Here is a 19,722-nt window from a genome sequence, read left to right on the forward strand (position 1 = left end):
ATTCTTCTCACTAACTGCCACCAAGTCGATTCTGACTCATCATAGTGACCCTAGAGGGCAGGGTGGAACTCCTGCTGTGGGCTTCCAGGATGACGTCCTTACGGGAGTAGAAAGTCTCATCTTTCTCCCTCAGGGTGGCCATTGGTTTTGAACTCCTGACCTGGAGGTTAGTAGCCCAACTCGTAACCCACTATGCCACCAGGGTTTAGACTGACGGTCAGCACTGGTAGAAGTGACTAAGCATTTGAAGTTCATTTCAGGCCATCACAGTTTCCCAACCCCCTGGTGTCATCGTGGTTATACATTCGTTCACTAGCTGCAAGGTCAGTAGTTCGAAACCACCAACCAGTCCTAGGGAGAAAGTCAGGGCTTTCTGCTCTCCTTTATAGAGTTATCGTCTCAGGAGCTCACAGGGGCAGTTCTGCCCTCTATGAGGATCGTCATGGGTGGACAGTGACCAGAAGGCAATGAGTTTGTTGTGCTTGTCTTTGTTTGATTTTTGAAGGAATACATAGAGAGCCCTGGTGGTAGTGGTGGCACAGTGGGTTATGCTGACCACAAGGTGAAATAGTCAGCCTGCTGACCATAAGAATAGTAGTTCGAAACCACCAGCTGCTCCATGGGAGAAAGAGGAGGCTTTCTATTTGCATAAAGAGTGACAGTCTCAGAAGCTCACAGGGCCAGTTCAACCCTGTCCTGTAGGGTCGCTATGAGTCAGAATGACTCCACAGGAGTGAGAGTTTTGAGTGAGAATGCTGGCTGCCAGTCCTGCACTCCACAGAGACAGGGCCCCGGCCCCAGCCCCACTTCTGCAGGAGATGCAGTCAGGTGTCCCCTGTCAGGATGGCCTGGTGGCAGATACTACAAGGGTCAGTGTGGCCCCCGGGTGGGCCCCAGAGCAGGTTGGGACTGGGGCTGGGGCAGGGGTCACCACCCTATGAGACATGAGACGCCAGCCACTGGGGCCACCCCTCCCCTCGGCGGGTATCACTTACGGAGTAGGTGGTGCAGATGAAGGTATCTCCCTTGTGGAGGCAGGCGCTGGTGATGGGGCAGTTTCCCAGACCCAAGAGCTTCCCGCAGAAGGACTGGAGGCACACGTAGTCTTGCATGTCCCACACCCGGATATTCTAGAGGTGCCAGACAAGCAAAGAGGTGGAGGGTCCCCCTGGGGAGGAGTCTTTGTGAACACTCCCTGCACTTGGGCAGTGCCAGATGCACCCTGTCCAAGCCCCCCTCCCTTTGATGCCCTCTGCACCAAGTACCCGGCCACGGTCACTCCCAGCAACAGAGAGGTTGCTCTTACTGCTCAGATGAGGAAACTGAGGCATGGCAGCCCCTGAAGAGCGTTCACTTACCAGCTCAGCCCAGAGGCAGCGTCCCGCCCCCGCCCTGCTCCCCCTGCCCCCACTTTGGGCAGCCACAGCCCAGCCCAGCCTCTCTGAGGCCCGACCAGGGTGAGACACACACAAAGAGAGTGGTGACATCATTGCCAAAAAGGCCCGCTGGTCCCCAGAGTAGCCCCCCCAGATTCATTCTGGGTGGAGGGACCCTCCCCCAAGAACCCCGTGGAAGCCCGTTCCAGGACCCTCACAGCTCTAGGACATCTGCAGTGAGCTGCAGAGGACATGAACTTGGAGTTGGGCAGACTCAGGCCCACATGCTGGCTCTGCAAACACCCAGCGGGGCCCTGGCCACCAGGCAGCCGAAGAAGGGTCACTAGAAGCAGAGCTGAGTAGTGGGTGTTTGGGTCTGGGAAAGGCCGGGCAGGAAGCAGGCTCCAGGTACTGCACACCTGCAACGTGGCTGGCTGTGCCAGTACCTTACGCTTCTTTAAATCACTCAGCAACCTCTTCTGTGCATAAGGAGATGTGGTCTCAGGAAAGGGAGGGGCCATGGCCAGGGCCACAGAGTAAACAGCCAGGCTGATGACCAGCGCGGGCTGGGCCAGGGACCCACATAACCAAACCAAACACTACCACCAAGCCGATGAGGAGTCATAGAGACCCTATGGAACAGAGGAGAAACTGCCCCTGGGGAGTTTGAGACAAACTGTAACTGTAACTTTCTTCTAAAGAGTCGCTGATGTTTTCGAACTGCTGACCTTGGGGGTCACAGCCCAACCTGTGACCACTATGCCACCAGGGCTCTGTGGCTTCTCTCAAATGATCCCACCTGGAGCACTTAGCCAGGTGTGGGACCACAGCCCGGGAGGTCACAGCATGCCCTCTGGGCCTCCACTCCTTCCAGCTGTCTGGCCACCAGGCTGGTCCAACTGGGACATTAGGAACAGGAAGTGGTGGGGGAGCCGGGAGGGTCGCACCTTGTCCTTGGAGACGCTCATGAGGATGCTGCTGTTGATGCTGCTCACGAGGACGTGTGTCACCGAGGTCTGGTGGCCCTTCATCAGCCACACAGGCCTTGACGAGAACAAGGGGTTCCACAGGCGGATGAAGGGGTCGTAGCCACCTGTCACTGAGGCCAAGACATGGGCATCAGTCACCAAGGCCCTGTCCTAACCACTTTCTCCTGGGAACACACCTGGGAGCCCAAGCAGGCCTGGAAGCTGGGAGGCATCACCCTGATTAATCACCCTGCTCCTCTGCCCCCACCCAAAGCAACACCAGTGCCAGCATCCCAATCCTGGTGCCTGGGGCAGGAGGGAGACTGGCAGAGGGGCAGGAGGGAGACTGGCAGAGGGGCAGGAGGGAGACTGGCAGAGGGGCAGGAGGGAGACTGGCAGAGGGGCAGGAGGGGACCTGGTAGAGGGGCAGGAGCGGACTTGGTAGAGGGCAGGAGGGGGCCTGGCAGAGGGGCAGGAGGGGACCGGGTAGAGGGCAGGAGGGGGCCTGGCAGATGGGCAGGAGGGGACCTGGCAGAGGGGCAGGAGGGAGCCTGGCAGAGGGGCAGCAGGGGACATGGCAGAGGGCAGGAGGAAGCCTGGCTGAGGGGCAGGAGGGGGCCTGGCAGAGGTCTGCAGGACCTTCTACACTCAGAAGAGTCCCATGCCTCCAGCAGCCTCACCCAGCCCCGTCCTGGGTGACAGGAAGATTACTTACCCAGGAAGTTTCTGTCTGGAAAGTAATCGAAGCAAAGAATCCCTCTTCTTAAATTCAGCACAGAAGACCTGCAACATCAGAGCGGGAGGGCTGGGTGTGGGGGGCGCAGCAGAGACTTCAGGGAAGCTCTCCTGCGTGGGCAAGACCAGGAGCTTGGAGAGAAGGCACTGCAGGACACTGATGGAGAGGAACTAGCCAGAAAGGATGGTCAAGGCTTAGCCCAAGCCAGTCAGGGCCAGGGATGGTAGGCAACACAGCGGCTGTGCCCCAAAGCCCCTGGCCACAACCATGCAGAGAAGACACACATCTGGCCAGGAGGCAACAACAGGTCAAAGCAGGAGCACATCTTTATGTTTGCAAGGCCTTTGCCTCATGCCCAGGGCAAACTTAACTTGGCCTTCGCATCCGTTCTACTGGCCCCGTGACTTCGCACGATGCTGTGAAAAACAGGAAGACCCTGTCCGATAGGAATCTGATGATCAATATATCTGTAAAACTTCAACAACTCAAAAAGGCAGCCCACGCATTCAGTGGGCAAAGAACTTGAAAGGACAGTTCAAGAAGGAGGGCATTCAAATGGCCACCAAACACATGACCAGATGCTCAACGCCCTTCGCCATCAGAGAGGCAGATCAAAGGCACAGTGAGAGCCCACTTCCGAACATGGCCAACGCAAAACAAACGTTAATAAATAACAAAATGGGACATGCTGGCAAGGCCATGGGGAGACCTGCCCGCTGCTGGAATGCACAATGGGACCACCATTGTGGGACAGAAGGGGACCATTCTGCGAAGAGCCTAAAGGAAACACGGCCATCTGCCCCAGTAAGTCCTCTCCTCAAGAGATACTAAAAGACGTGGGAGCCGAAACTCACAAAGAAACTTGTGCACTGATATCCATCTTTGGCACAAAGATGCAAACAGCAGAGAGGCCGGTCGACTGCAGACGATGTGGAGGATACAATGTGATGCATACATACATGGAACATTGCTCCACCAGGAGGAGGAATGGAGTCTTGATACATGGGTGGAGCTTGAAGACATTATGCTGTTCCTTTGGCCAATGAATGGCACTGCCACTGCCAGGGGGTCTGAGCCAGTTACCTGGATACCATCTGGGTGGTCCCCTCTCCTACACTACCATCATCCAACTGGGCTCCACGTACTCTTTACCCACTTCCCACCCCAACTCTGGCCTCTGCTTGGTCCAAACTCCCTGCCATTCAAATGAATTTCAACTCACATCGACTCTATAGGACAGAGTAGAACTGCCCCTGTGAGCTTCCGAGATTGTAACTCTTTATGGAGTAGAAAGCCTCATCTTTCTCCCATGGAGCAGCTGGTGGTTTCAAACTGCTGGCTTTTGGGGTCAGAAGCCCAATGGGCTCCTCACTATGCTACCAGGGCTCCTGTCGTTTCCAGACGAGTCACCCCACTGGTCTCTTGACCTCTTGTCATCCTCCCCTTGAATCTGTTCTCCACTCCAGAACCTGAAGGATTTCTCTAAAACTCAAACCTTCAAATGTATGTGATTCGTTTATGGAAAACCAGGTAGACGTGCAGAGAATTGTTCCACAAAAATGATCAAAAAAAGAGATTAATCCAGTGTTTCAGGCTCATTCACTTGTTCATTTAATACATGCATAATTGAAGCTCCTACAGAAGTCAGGATGGCTTTGTTGGGTAAGCATTGGATGGATCACTTCAAGGTCAGTGGTTCGAACCTGCCAGCCACCCTGTAGAAGAAAATTGAGGCTATCTGCCCCCTGAAAGATTTACAGCCTCAGAAACCCATACAGAATCACTATTAGTTGAAATTGACTTGATGGCAGTAGATTGGGACTATGCACCAACGAGGCCTGGTGTCCTAGTGGATTAAACATTTGGCTGCACCCAAAGTTCAGTGGGTCAAATCCAGCAGCCGCTCCCTGGGACAAAGATGAGGCTGTCTGCTCCCATGAAGATGTCATCATCCCAGAAACCCTAAGAGCAGCTCTGTTCTGTCCTAGAGGGTGAGTCGGAATGGACTCTGGTGGTGGGTTCGATTTGTTGAGTTGATTCCGTGCCAGGGTTACTGGAGAAGTCAAATGAACAGCCCGGTCTTCATGGAGTTTTCGTTCCAGAGGGAAGCAGCGTGAGCACGTACGTGGACAGAGACACGGGAGATGGAGGTTGACAGAGTCCCAAAGGGAAGACGACAGGGGGGTAACTGGACGGGGTAACTGAGGAGGTACACTTTCAACAGCCTGTCTGGGGAGAAGCAGTCAGCTGAGGATGAGAAGGGGCCGCACGTGAATGGACAAGGAGGGCATAGCATGAGAAGGGGTGGGAGAGGTGAGGGGACAGACCATATAGCCCTGGCATGATGGGGGATGAGGGACCCCTGAGGACAGTCACACATGATCCTGATGCGATCCGGCCTGCAGATGGCCGCTATGCAGAGACAGGAATGGACGGCAGCCAGGGGGCGCACCACTGGACCACGGCCATGGGTTTGGTGGCTTCCACTAGATGGTGAAGAAGTGAGAGGGGCAGGAAGTAGAAACACTATCAGCACACACTCAACGCAGACCAACTGCCAGGCTCCAAGTGGCTGCTGGGAAGCCAGACCTCAGAACCCAAACTACCTCGAAGGAGTAGGCTGACCCAGAAGCTATGTGCCCATTGTTAAGGCTAGGCCCCACCTGCCAGAGGCCATACCCTAAAACTCACCGCCCCAATGGGACACCACCACAGTGGGTCATGCTGCCACCTGCCGGCATGTGTATTGTACTGCATCCACACCAAAAGGATGGGTGAGCTTCAATATACATGTACTCTCCAGCCTATGCCCAGAGGAGCCCTGGTGGCATAGTGGTGACACATTGGACTGCAAGGTCATCAGTTCAAGACCACCACCGACCGCATCACCAGCCACTCCAAGGGGCCCCCTACTCCCATCAATTAGTAAAGTCTCAAGCAGTTCCACCCATGTCTGTCTCCACACCCTCGCCTGCCCATGTGCATTCTGCTTTCAACACAGCAGCCAGAGGACGTTCTGACCCACGTGTCAGCTCACCGTCCCTCCGCACAACCACGTCCTGGACCCTGGTCTGAAACAGACGGAAAACACGGTGCAAGGAGGTGTTTTTGAGATTTGAGGAAATAGAGACTGCCCCTAGTGTTTAAGGCACTAAGTTCTCTGCTGGTGTGTGCGGTTGACATTTCCCCTACGAGTACCCAAGCCAAAGGCGGGACAATGAAAAGGCCATGGGGAGGACACCTGTCTGGAGCGGGGAGGAGGCTTGGAAGGCAGAGAGGCCAGACCAGAGAGGCTCGTGTGGCACTCGTGAGGAATCTTCCATCAAAACCTTAGGCATATCAGTGGACTCTTGCCAGATCCTGAAAATCTCACGAGCAGCAGTAGAACCCTGGCAGACATCGTGACTGATGTGTGTTAGGATGCAGGTATCCTGAGCGAAGCTGAGACCCGTCGCCCATAAACTATGGTTGGGCTCTGACAGCCCTGGGCGGGGCCATAGAGAGTGTGAGGAGCCCCCACCCCGCTGGTCATGGTCAGCTGTGAGGCTAATAACGCAAACTCCATGGAAGAGGCTCCCTGCCGTGGAGTCAGAAAGGGGGTCTTCAATATGGAGACTCTTCCACCAACCTCCTCCAAGGGGCCACAAACCCAATGCCGCAGAGGCGATCCGGACTGCTAGGAAGCCCGGAGGAGAGCGAGCTGCCCCTGCTATAACTCACAGGAGCAGAAAGCCTCATCTTCCTCCCACAGAGTGACTACAGATTCGAACTTCTGACCTTGAGTATCCCATGGCTCCACCAGGTCTCTGAAAATAAACTAAAAATCAAAGATTGCGGAGTGGAGTGGGGGATGGAGGGGGCATGGGAAGAAGAAAAAACTAACAAGCAAAAACCAAAAAAAATTAGGAGGCATATTAATTTCTGATATAATAGACTTTGGGGGGAGGCGGGGTCACATAATGATGATATGATATGGAATGGGAGAAAAAGGTAGAACAAAATTCAGAGTCACTAAAAAGGCCAGGTGTGCTGGTCTGATTCAGACTGGCGGAATCCCCAAGTCTGAGGGTCTTAGGCATGTCCCACCCCTGCCCGGGGGTCCGCTGGCAGTCAAGCAGCGGGTAGAACAGCAAGGACACAATAGTTTCTTTTCACTCCCACGCTGATCTGGGGGCACATGGGTGCTCAGTGAGACACCTGGTACAACTCAGTCTAGCCCTGGCTCCCAGTGCGCGGTCCCTGGTCATTATGCTCTGCCCTTCTCCATCGCGGGGCCCACACTCAGTGCCCCCCTTCAGGCTGGTGCTGTCCTCCAGTTTTGCCTGCGGTTTTCGCCTTCCCTCTGCGGGGGCTGCTCACGGCTGGGCACTCAGGGGAAACCACGCCCTGTCACTCCACGGGAGAAAGACGAGGCTTTCTGCTCCATAAAGACTGATCCCCTGGGAAACCCAGAAGCAGGCGCTACTCTTCCTTAGAACCAGCAACCCCGGCTAGACCAAAAGGGCAGCATTCACCACAAAGCGGGGAAGATGCTCAGAAGCAGGAAGTGGCCGGGAAGAAGGATGGACAGATACAGGTTGCTCGGGGAGGGAGCAGGAAGAGAGCTGCTCCCCTGAGGGAACGGCGAGTAATGTTAAGAAGCAAAAGGCAGGTCCCTTGTAGAGTTTTACCCAGCCCACAATAAGTAATGAGACAAAAATAATGGATCACCTCACAAATAATAAAATAATAATAAAACAAAAATAATGGATAACCTCACAGAAGCATAAGAGATGACGAAGCAAATGGGAACTCTTAACAGTGTGAAACTGAATTCGGGTCATGGTAGTTGGGGGGAGGAAGCATCCAGGATCTGGGGGAAAGCTGTGTTCTTCATCGGTACTACCTCGCACCCTAATTAACCCATCTCCTCTCCTAAACCCCTCTATGAGGGGATCTCCATTGGCCGACACTTGGGCCTTGGGTCTCCACTCTGCACTTCCCCCTTCATTTAATATGGTATATATATACATATACACATATATACACATACATACACACACTTATATCGTTGTTGTTTTTTTTTGCATGATGCCTTATACCTGGTCCCTTGGCACCTCGTGATCGCACTGGCCGGTGTGCTTCTTCCATGTGGGCTTTTTTGCTTCTGAGCTAGATGGCCGCTTGTTCACCTTCAAGCCTTTAAGACCCCAGACACTATCTCTTTTGATAGCCGGGCACCATCAGCTTTCTTCACCACATTTGCTTATGCACCCATTTGTCTTCAGCGATCCTATCATGGAGGTGTGCAGTCAATGATATGATTTTTTGTTCTTTGATGCCTGGTAACTGATCCCTTTGGGACCACTCGATCACACAGGTTGGTGTGTTCTTCCATGTGGACTTTGTTGCTTCTGAGCTACATGGCCGCTTGTTTATTTTCAAGCCTTTAAGACCCCAGTCACTATCTCTTTTGCTAGCCGGGCACCATCAGCTTTCTTCACCACATTTACTTGTTCACCCACTTTGGCTCCAGCCGTTGTGTCGGGAGAGTGAGCATCATAGAGTTCCAATTTAATAAAAGAAGGTATTCATGCATCGAGGGAGTGTTTGAGTAGAGGCCCAAGGTCCTTCCGCCACCTTAATACTTGACCTATAAATATAGACACATAGATCTATTTCCCCATCCTCCTATATATATTTGCATGTACATGTCTTTGTCTAGACCTCCATGAATGCCCTTTGACTCCTAGCTCTTTCCTCCATCTCCCTTGACTTTCCTCCTGCCCTACTACCATGCTTCATTGCCACCTGGGCTAGAGTATACCTCTTCTCTAAGCAACATTACCCTTGATCATTTCCCACCATGCCTGCCACTCCCCGTTCTCTACCATTTGGGGTCCCATGTTTTACCCTTGTCCCTGTGTTTGTTAACACCACTTCCTTACCCCCCCCTACCCCCCACCCCAAGTCCCCCCGGAACTGTTGGTCCCGTTGTTTTTCCTCCAGATAGTTCATCCAGCCTGTCCTATTCAGACAGACCTGTGGAGTCACTAACATGCACGAAAACAAGACAGAGGAAAACAAAGCAACAGTATACAACCAGACAACAAAAACAAACCACTGACAAAGAACAGAACAAAACAGTTCACAAGAGAAAAGCTTGTAGTTAGTTCAGGGATCTTTTGCTGGCCCTTAGGAGTGTTTTCCAGTCCAGTCTGTTGGGGCACCACGCCCTGGCCCCAAAGTACACTTTCAGCATTCCCTGGGGACCTTGCCACTCCATTCCCTTGCTGTTCCGCTGCACTCCCCCAGTGATTTGCCTCGGTGTGGTGGGATCAGGTCAGGTGCAATTCCCACACTGTGTCTCCGGTGCTGTCCCCTGTATCACCCTTAGTCCCTGAGGGGCATCATGTCTCATAGTATCATGCTCTACTCAGGAAAATCATCATCACGGCCTGGTGGGCCAGGCTGTGCTCCACTCTCTCCTCCTGCCCCTTCATCTGCTCCCGTGTGCTCTGATCAAATATGTCCATCTCCCGGAGCTGCAGAGTCAATGTCGTCCTTTGGAACAAATTCTTTTGGGGGGAGGGGCAGGAATCCACTTAATTTATGGTGCTGGGGCCAGCCTCCCAGACCTCTCCACTGGTTCCCTCCTCCACGTCGGGATATTGCATTCACACCTTGTGACACTGTGTTGAAGTCTGGTCCTTGCAGGCCTGGATAGGACAGAGGCTGTACACTGGTACATATGAGGGCTGGAGGTACAGGGAATCCAGGGTGGATGATACCTTCAGGACCAAGGGTGTGAGGGACGATGCTGGGAGAGTGGAGGGTGAGTGGGTTGGAAAGGGGGAACTGATTACAAGGATCCACATGTGACCTCTTCCCTGGGAGAGGGACAGCAGAGAAGGGGGGAAGTGAGACTCCGGATGGGGCAAGATATGACAAAATAACGAGGTATAAATTACCAAGGGCACATGAGGGAGGGGGAATGGGGAGGGAGGAGGGGAAAAAAATGAGGACCTGATGCAAGGGGCTTAAGTGGAGAGCAAATGCCTTGAGAATGATTGGGGCAGGGAATGTATGGATGTGCTTTATACAATTGATGTATGTATATGTATGGATGGTGATAAGAGTTGTATGAGTTCCTAATAAAATGTAAAAAAAGAGGAGAAAAAAATGATTAGGGCAAAGACTGTACAGATGTGCTTTGTTTGTACAATTGATGTATGTATATGTATGAACTGTGATAAGAATTGTATGAGCCCCTAATAAATTGTTAAAATTAAAAAAATAAATTTAAAAAAAAGTGTGAAATTGGCATCGAGTAGATTCTGACTCATGGAGACTGTAGGAGAGGGTGGCACTGCCCCTGTGGGTTTCTGTAGTCTGTAACTCTTCACAGGTGTAGGGAGCCTCACCTTTCCTTTAGAACTGCTGCCCTTGCAGGTAGCAACCCCGTGCATAAACCACCCACCGGGCTTCTAGCACAGGCCCCAGCAATTCCCCTCCTGGACATATGCACAAAAGACTTGAAAGCAGAGATTAAAAACAAATTTAAGGCTTGCTCATCAATGCATCAGTGTTCATTGCAGCGCTATGCACAATAGCCAAAAGGTACAAACAATATCAATGGAGGCATGGACAAACAAAATGTGGTCCCTACATACAACGCAACTCTACTCATTCAACAGGAGAAACGATGGCCTGGTCCATGCTACAGTACAGATGAGACTTACAGACATTGTGCTGAGTAAAACAAACCAGTTACAAAAGGGAAAATGTCATCTGACCTCACTTGTACAAAACATAAAGAAGCGGCAACTGTGTAGAGAGCAGAGAACCCAAATCCTCCCAATTGGACCAGAACATCATGATAAATGGAGAAAGGATTGAAGTTGTCAAAAACGTCATCTTGCTTAGATCCACAGTCAAGGCTCACGGAAACAGCAGTCAAGAGATCAAAGACTATATATATACACACACACACACCATAGTGAATGAAGGGGGAAGTGCCGAGTGGAGACCCAAGGCCCATTTGTCAGCCACTGGAGATCCCCTCACAGAGGGGTTTAGGAGAGGAGATAGGTCAGTCAGGGTGCAATGTAGTACCGATGAAGAACACAGCTTTCCCCCAGATCCTGGATGCTTCCTCCCCCAAATTACCATGATCTGAATTCTACCTTGCAGGACTAGATAGGGCAGAGGTTGTACACTGGTGCATATGGGAGCTGGAGGCACAGGGAATCCAGGGTGGACGATACCTTCAGGACCAGGGGTGTGAGGGGCGATGCTGGGAGAGTGGAGGGAGAGTGGATTGGAAAGGGGGAACTAATTACAAGGATCCACATGTGACCTCCTCCCTGGGAGATGGACGGCAGAGAAGAGGGGGAAGGGAGACTCCGGATAGGGCAAGATATGACAAAATAACAATCTGTGGATTATCAAGGGCTCATGATGGAGGGGGGAGCGGGGAGGGAGAGGAACTTAAGTGGAGAGCAAATGCTTTGAAAATGATTGTACGGATGAGCTTTATACACATTCTTTATGCAAAGAATGTACGGATGTGCTTTATACAATTGATGTATGTATATATATGGATTATGATAAGAGTTGTATAAGCCCCTAATAAATGTAAAATAAATAAATAAAAATAATTTTTTAAAGAACTAAAAAAAATTTAAAAGATAATGAAAATTTTTTCCAGAAAAAAAAAGAGATCAAAGACATACTCATTGGGTAAATCTGCTGCACAAGCCCCCCTGTAAGTGTTGAAAAGCAGCGAGAAGTCACTTTGTGGACTAAGGGTCTCCTGCTCCGAGCCAGGGTATTTTCAAGTGCCTCGTATGCATGTGAAAGTGGGCCACTGAGTAAGAAAGATCGGAGAAGAATCCATGCATTTGCCTCATGGTGCTGTCAAAGAATATGGAAAACACCCTGGACGGCCAGAAGAGCCAACAAGTTTATCTTGGCAGAAGTTCAGCCAGAATGCTCCTTGGAGGCAAGGATGGTGAGGCCCCGTCCCACATCCTTTGGACATGTTGTCAGGAGAGACCAGTCCCTGGAGAAGGACATCATGCTTAGAAAAGTAGGGGGCTGCGAACAAGAGGAAGGGCCCTGGACACGATGCATTGCCACGGTGGCTGCAGCGATGGGGTCCAACCTAAGAACAATTGTGAGGAGATGCAGATGGAGCAGTGTTTGGTTCTGTTGTGCTGGGACTCAGAACCGACTTAGTGACACCTGCCAACAGCAAACAGGACAGAGATAAATGCTCACTCGTTGTCGCCAAGGGAAGGAGGGAGGAGGAAAGGGGGGTTAATGACCATGGGAAAGCCTATGAACTCAGGGTAGGGCTTCACAGCGAATTCTTGTCATCACTGTGAATTGGCTTACACACACACACACACACACACACACACACACACACACACACACACACACAGAGTGGCTGCCGAGCCTGAACACCTCAGGAGATTTGGTTCTTTGGTTTGGAGGTTTAGGTCATGGTTTTAAGGGTCATCGCAGTTTAGTGGCCTCCTGAGCTGCTCTGCCCTAGTGTTCCACTAGTTCAATGTCTAGGGCCTGCCATCCAAGGCGCAGCGATTGGGTTTTAGTCGCCTGGAGGAACAGACTAGGAGGAGCGTCAGAAGGAGAAGGAGAAGACGAAATGCAACACAAATGGCCTTCATCACTAGCTACCTCCTTTGCCCCAGCAGTGCAAAGTTCCAAAGTTCCAAACCACCAGACGCGCCTCAAGAGAAAGAGGGGTCACAGTCTTGGAAACTCACAGAGGCAGTTCTACCCTGGCCTGTCTGGTCGCGAGTCAGCATTGACTTGATGGCAGTGGGTTGGGTTGGGTTTGCCCTGTAATCAAAAGAACTGGATGGTAGCAGGGCAGCATGGCTGCCATTGCTGGATATTTTGATCAAATAGCCATTAGAAGAATCTTGATCAAAAGGGATAAAATCCAGAACAGAATTTCAAATTCTCACAGAATCCAGACTTCCCAGAGCCATGAATGTTTAGATGGCCCCCTATGAAACTACTGCCTTAAGAGCACCTTACGGACGTCTGGGGATATTTTTGGCTTAAGGTTTAAAGATTATCTTAGGGCAATAGTTTCAGGACTTCTTTTTTTGGCTGGCAGTCAATTTCAACTCAGAGCAGGCCTGTGGGCAGAAGACGCCTACCATAAAAGGCACATTGAAAAGTCTACACGAAAATGACGGAAGATCAGTGAGGATGTCAAGTGGAATGCCAGCCTTATCTACAAGGTTCTCATTGTTCCCAGAGACTTCATTTACACAGTATGTGTATCACAAACCCCTGATTTTTAAGAAGAAACAAGGGGGAGGGGACCACCTTACTCTGGGGTAGAAGAATCCAGAATGAAGGAAGTAGGTAAGAACTATAATAAATGCAATCAATTCTTGAACACAGACCATAGAGAGCATCCTTTTAAGAATCCTTCCAACTTGGGGGGGTGGGTATGTGCTCCTTCTATCCTCCCTTTTCAGACAAAGAAACTGAGGCTCAGAGAAGTAAAGTAATTCACATCCATTCCTTCATTCCGAAAATAGTTTTTTGACTGTTTATAATTACGTGCCAACGTCTAGGCTGAGTACGAATTCGGACCAGAATGATGACTAAACCTAGCTTTGAGCCCCTGCACCAATGAGCACCTCCCACACTCTGTGGGTGGGACAGGGAGAGCTTTCTGGGACCCAACGTGATTCACGGACCATGCTGTTGCTGGTAGGAGACACTACTGACCCAGAAGGGGGCCCGCTCTTGGCAGGGTATCCAGCGGTGGCTCCCATGAAGCCAGAACCACCTACTACCCGCCTCCTTTACAGCCAGTCCCCGCCCCCATCCCCGGTTTCTTACTTGAGGCTGTCAGGCGTTTTGGAGGGCAACACGAATAGCACCAGAGAGGCCTTATCAATAGCGGAACAGGAGGCCACCACGTTCAGTTGGGGGATGAACTTGACCTGTTGGCACCAGTTGAGATGGACAGCCTGGGGAAGAGAGAGGCAATGATGGGAGACTCAACCACAGGCTAGCATCATCCGGGTGTCAGGGACTGGAGGGACCAGCAATTCCAAGTCTACTGCTCTTCTCCTGGTGCGCACAGCTGCGACAAAGTGATATTGCGTGCACAGTCCTAGCGACCACAGGCGGGCAACTATCACTGGTTAAGGTAAAAAGCTCAAAAGCCCGGAAGCTTACTAGATTTGATGTCTTGCTTTGTAAGTTAGAAGATAGGCCAGGTCCTCCCTCTCTCCGCCATCAAATTGATGCTGACCCCTAGTGACGGGGTAGAACTGGCCCCGTGAGTTCCCGAGGCTGTAACTGTTAAGGGCAGTGGTAACCCCATTTTTCTCCCCAGGGGCAGCTGGTGGCTTTGAACGGCTGACCTTGGGGACTGCAGCCCAGCATGTAACTATGCAATGGCCCGGGAAGTCCGTAGGCAAGGTCAGGGCCAGGCAAATAGTGTTCTCTGTCATCTGTATTCCAAGTGGGGTGGAATGAAGCACCTCCTACAGATAAACCTTGGCTTCCTGTTCCCCACCCCCAACTGCCACCCCCCATGTTCATCAGACTCAGTGTCACCTGTCGTTAGGACTATATTCTCTGCCGCAACCTGCCGTTGGAAGTTGAGGCCTGGCTGGAGGGGTTCTGCGTTCACCAGAACCAGCTCTGTGTCCTGAGCCAGAGTCTCAGCCTCCCAAGCAAGAGACATTCCTCACTGGGGCGGGAAGGGAGTTGGGAGGGCGAGAGTTTCCGTGGGGGAGGTCACCAGACATTGCTCAGCCTCTTCTCCATTCAAGGCCCTGAACTGGCCTTCACACACACCATCTCACCGAGCACCAGGCGCAGAGTTGGTCGCCAAAGGCATGGAATAAACCTGGGACACTTCAGCAGCTCCAAAGGAAAAGCAGCCCAGGGTGAGCTTCATGGGAGTAGGGTGTGACCTACTGAGAAGCTCACAGGGCTGGATCCACCTGGCCTGCTCATAAGGAAGCATTTGGGAGCCTTGGACCACCTAATTCAGGCAGCAGTTACCTGAGGCAGTAGGGTGGGGCACACAGGTACCTGAAGAAACGGCATGTGCCAAGGCCCTGTGGTAGGGAAGAGCCTGGTGGGTACGTGGAACAGCAAGGGAGCGGCATTCCTGGAGCAGAGTAACCAGGAGAAGGGAGAGAACAAGACGAAGCGCAAGGGACTGGGTCACTGCGGTAGTTACATCATCTGTTGTCAACTTGAGAGTGAAGGGGTGGAGTTTAGCCTGTCAATCAAGCCCGTTGTAGCTTGATAGTTTCATTTGGAGGTGCTAAGGAGATCAACAGCTCACCGGAGGCGGGACACACGCTCACTCCCTGCGAGACATTCCTGTTGACAAGCCACATGGAGCTATGCTGATGGCAGCCAGAACCTTGGAGCTGGAGGAGACACATGGAGACCCATGCCAACACTAAGATGCTTCCACCACCACTGGATCCACAAGACTTTCCACCCACTGGCCTGTGATCTTCCTGCACTCAGCATCGTTGTATGTGTTGCGTGAGTCTGAAGAGGAATGTACAGACTGGTACTGGAACTATGGGCTAATATCAGCCATATGGACTTGATCTGGACTGGGCTGGGCTGTTTTCTTAATGTGCAATTAGTCTTTCTATAAAGCTCTTTCCCACACACATCAGAGTGCCTCTGGATTTGCTTCTCTAGTCCACCCAGACTGACAGTCACCTTGTGTCCAAATGCTCATGTAAGGACTGGAGCTCTTGTTCCAAATGTGCTAAGAAACCATACTCAAAACTCACTACCATCGAGGCGATGCTGACTCATAGTGACCCTGTGGGTTTTCTAAAACTTTAACTTTTTTTTAATCATTTTAATGGGGGCTTATACAACTCTTATCACAAGTCATACATACATCCATTGTATGTCAAGCACATTTGTACATGTATTGCCATCATCAGTCTCAAAACATTTGCTTTCTACTTGAGCCCTCGGTATCAGCTCATTTTTCTCCTCCCTCCACACTAACCCCCCCTCATGAACCCTTGATAATTTATTAATTATTATTATTTTGTCATCTTACACTGTCTGCTGTCTCCCTTCACCCACTTTTCTATTGTTCATCCCTTATATGTAGATCCTTGTAATCAGTTCCCCCTTTCTACCCCACCTTCCCTCCACCCTCCCGGTATCACCACTCTCACTACTAGCCCTGAAGGGATCATCTGTCCTGGATTCCCTGTGTTTCCAGTTCCTATCTGTACCAGTGCACATCCTCTGGTCTAGTCAGATTTGTAAGGTAGAATTAGGATAATGATAGTTTGGGGCGGGGGGGGAGGAATTTAAGAACTAGAGGAAAGTTGTATGCTTTATTGGGTCCCCACTCTGCACTCCCACTCATTCACAATGATATGATTTTTGGGGGGTTTTGATGCCTAATACCTGATCCCTCATGGTCACACAATCTGGTGTGCTTCTTCCATGTGGGTGTTGTTGCTTCTGAGCTAGAAGGTCCCTTGTTTACCTTCAAGCCTTTAAGACCCCAGATGCTATATCTTTTGATAGCCGGGCACCATCAGCATTCTGCACCACATTTGCTTATGCACACATTTGTCTTCAGCAATCATGTTGGGAAGGTGAGCATCATGGAATGCCAATTTAACAGAACAAAGTGTTCATGTATTGAGGGAGTACTTGAGTGGTGGCCCGATGTCCATCTGCTACCTTAATATAAATCTATAAATATGTGAACATAGATCTATTTCTCCATCCTATATAAATATACTTACATATGTACATACCTGTATTTAGACCTCTACAAATGCCCTTTGCCTCCTAGTTCTTTCCTCTATTGCCTTTCACTCTCCTCTTGTCCCACTATCATGCTCTGCCTTCATTTGGGTTTCAGTAATTTCTCTCGGTTACATTGCCCTTGCTGAATCCCAACCAGGCCTCTCACACCCTCCTTGCCACTGATTTTGGATCACTTGTTGTTCCCTTGTCCCTAGGTTGGTCAACACCATCTCCTTTCCCCCCACCTCCCGCTCTCCCATGCTCTAGGAGTGTCCTCCGGTTGAGTCCAGTGGGGTGCCACATCTGGCCCCAAAGTCTATCCTTGACGCTCCCTCAGGACCTCCCTGCTCTGTTCTCTCTGCTTCTCTGCCGCACACCCATAGTGTTTTGCCTCGGTGTGGTAGGGAAGACTGTAACTTTTTTTTTTAGACTGTAACTTTTTATGGGAGTAGAAAGCTGTCTTTTTGTAGAGTGGAGAGCCAAAGCCCATCTGTAGACAGTGGAGATCCCCTTACAGAAGGGTCACAGTACCACTGAAACACATACAACTTTCCTCTGGTTTCTGAATGCTTTCTCCCCCACTATCATGATCCCAATTCTACCTTGCAAATCCGGCTAGGCCAGAGCATGCACACAGGTACAGATAAGAGCTGGAAACAGGGAATTCAGGACAGATAAACCCCTCAGAACCAATGGTGAAAGTAGTGATACCAGGATGTTAAGGGGAAAGTGGGATAGAAAGGGAGAACCCATCATAAGGATCTCCATATAACCCCCTCCCTGGGGATGGACAGCAGAAATGTGGGTGAAGGGAGACATCCGACAGTGTAAGACATGAAAAAATAATAATTTATAAATTATCAAATGTCCACGAGGGAGGGAGAGGGGGGAAATGAGCTGACACCAAGGGCTCAAGTAGAAAGAAAATGTTTTGAGAATGATGAGGGCAACAAATGTACAAATGTGCTGGACACAATGGATAGGTGTATGAATTGTGATGAGAGCTATATGAGCCCCCAATAAAATGATTTTTTTTTTAAAGAAAGAAAGCAGTCTTTCTCCCTTGGAGTGGCTGGTGGTTTGGAACCATTCACCTTACAGTAACCACTACAGACCACCAGGGCTCCTAAGAAGCTGAAAGAGAGGTAGGGGGTAGGCCTTAATCAAAGGAGTGACCGGGCTGTTTTTCTTACTTCAGAATGTCTCTGGAGGCTGAATAGAGGGCATACTGCATGTGGAAGAAAGGAGGAACCCCACAGAGGGCACCCCAACAGGCCAGGTGACAGGGGACATTGTCTGCACCAGCGCCTAGCAAGGAAGGGAGTGAGAGGGAAGGGGCCACACCTGGGATGTGTGGAGATTAGGTAGATGATCCAGCAACTGGCCTTGACCCCCTTCCCCAAAACGAAGCCCCAGGGTCTAAGATCACACCGAGGAGGCAGGGGGGAGGGGGGAATCTATATTGTGTTCCTTTTTGAGGAAGAGACCTCTCACCTTGAGCCGGTAACTTCTGTGCGATGTGGACTTCTCCCTTAGGAGCTTCTGCATGGACACTGCCATCCAGTGGTCTGTTTGGAGGAAACCCAAGGTCCAGATCTCGAGCGCTGCCCCTCGGCCCAAGCAACAGAAATGCCTCGAGATAGTTTGCCACGCCTGTTTCTCAGAAACCATTTCCTTCCAAACTCATAGGAGCCTCCCTGTGTCCTGGTGCCTCCCTCCCCGGAAAGAGACACCCCCACCCGACCCCCACCCCCGGCTGACTGACATACTACCCAGAATCCCCTGCATCCTCACTCTCCTGCCCTCATGCCGTTGCTAGAAGAGGCAACAAATTGAGGTCCTGAAGTGTGACCATGTGAGAGTTAGCCGTCGTGCCTCCAACTACAAACAGCCTCCTGGTGCAGAAAACACAAGTTCCAAGAAGCGTACACACCCACGCAGGCATCGAAACCCCAGTGGGCTTGCAACGACGGCAGCCAGCCCGGCGCAGTGCCCGGCCCAGCCCTGCCTTTGAGGGGCTTAGAGTCTCTTGACCAGGGAAACCACCCCATCTCCAGAGAAAACATCAGCAGGACCCCCCCACCCCAAGTTAGCTAGGCCTTTGGGCACCAAGGGGTGAAGCCAAGAGTGCCAAGGGACACTCCCCGGGAGCAGTGTAAGGAGATGACTCAGAGATGCCAAAGCAGGCTGCCTCCCGGGTCATGGAGGGGGGACGGGTTCCCAGAGAAGAAAAGAAGTGGTGGGGTTCTGGGGGCACATGACAAGTATTTCAGTGCACGAAGCCCCCAGCTCCCTCGGGCAGACAGACGCTTGCAAAGGAAATGTCGGAGAGGACGTGTGTTACGCCCGATGGAAAGCAGCACACAGTACCCGTGGCACAGGAGAAAAGCTGTTTATCTGCCTGTCGCTCTCCTGGGGTTCCGAGCCCCAGGAGAGTAGGGAACACAGAGTCATGAGCCTCACGAGGTGCCTGACACAGCAGCCTCTTCACGCAGCGCCAAGGCCATGCACCAGCTACCGTCGTGTCTGCCTAACCAGTAAGCAAACAGGGGCACAGAGAGAGGAAGCAACTGGCTCCAGGTCAGGCAGGTTGAGTCCGCCCATCTCGCCCCAGTTCAACAGGCTGGACGTCTTGTCTTCAGTCCTCTCGGCCCAGCCCTCGATCAGCAGGTGGTATAGAAAGACCCTGCCCAGCATTCCAGGTGCATCTGCCTCCCGGACATCCCATCCTCCCCCTGGCTCAAAGACCACCACGGTTCCCATCCTAATTCCCAGAGTGACGGGGAATGAGGGAGTTGAGCCACAGCAAGGCAGCCACCGGGGGACAGAGGCTCAGGCTGCT

The 19,722-nt window shown here is 51.5% G+C and overlaps 1 protein-coding gene across 1 annotated transcript in view; it reads right to left on the reverse strand.

Annotated features, from left to right (window-relative positions):
• The window catches only part of EFCAB8 (EF-hand calcium binding domain 8), a 74,309-nt gene that overhangs the window by 22,648 nt on the left and 31,939 nt on the right, over positions 1 to 19,722 (reverse strand). Inside the window, exons 9-13 of the mRNA XM_075527947.1 lie at positions 18,375 to 18,448; positions 13,953 to 14,083; positions 3,060 to 3,127; positions 2,324 to 2,475; positions 996 to 1,130 (exon numbers count right to left, since the gene is read on the reverse strand). Of these exons, the coding sequence (XP_075384062.1) occupies positions 996 to 1,130; positions 2,324 to 2,475; positions 3,060 to 3,127; positions 13,953 to 14,083; positions 18,375 to 18,448 (560 nt within the window). The remainder of the gene's footprint in view (positions 1 to 995; positions 1,131 to 2,323; positions 2,476 to 3,059; positions 3,128 to 13,952; positions 14,084 to 18,374; positions 18,449 to 19,722) is intronic.

Source organism: Tenrec ecaudatus, chromosome 12 (assembly GCF_050624435.1).
Source record: "Tenrec ecaudatus isolate mTenEca1 chromosome 12, mTenEca1.hap1, whole genome shotgun sequence".
Lineage (NCBI taxonomy): Eukaryota > Metazoa > Chordata > Mammalia > Afrosoricida > Tenrecidae > Tenrec > Tenrec ecaudatus.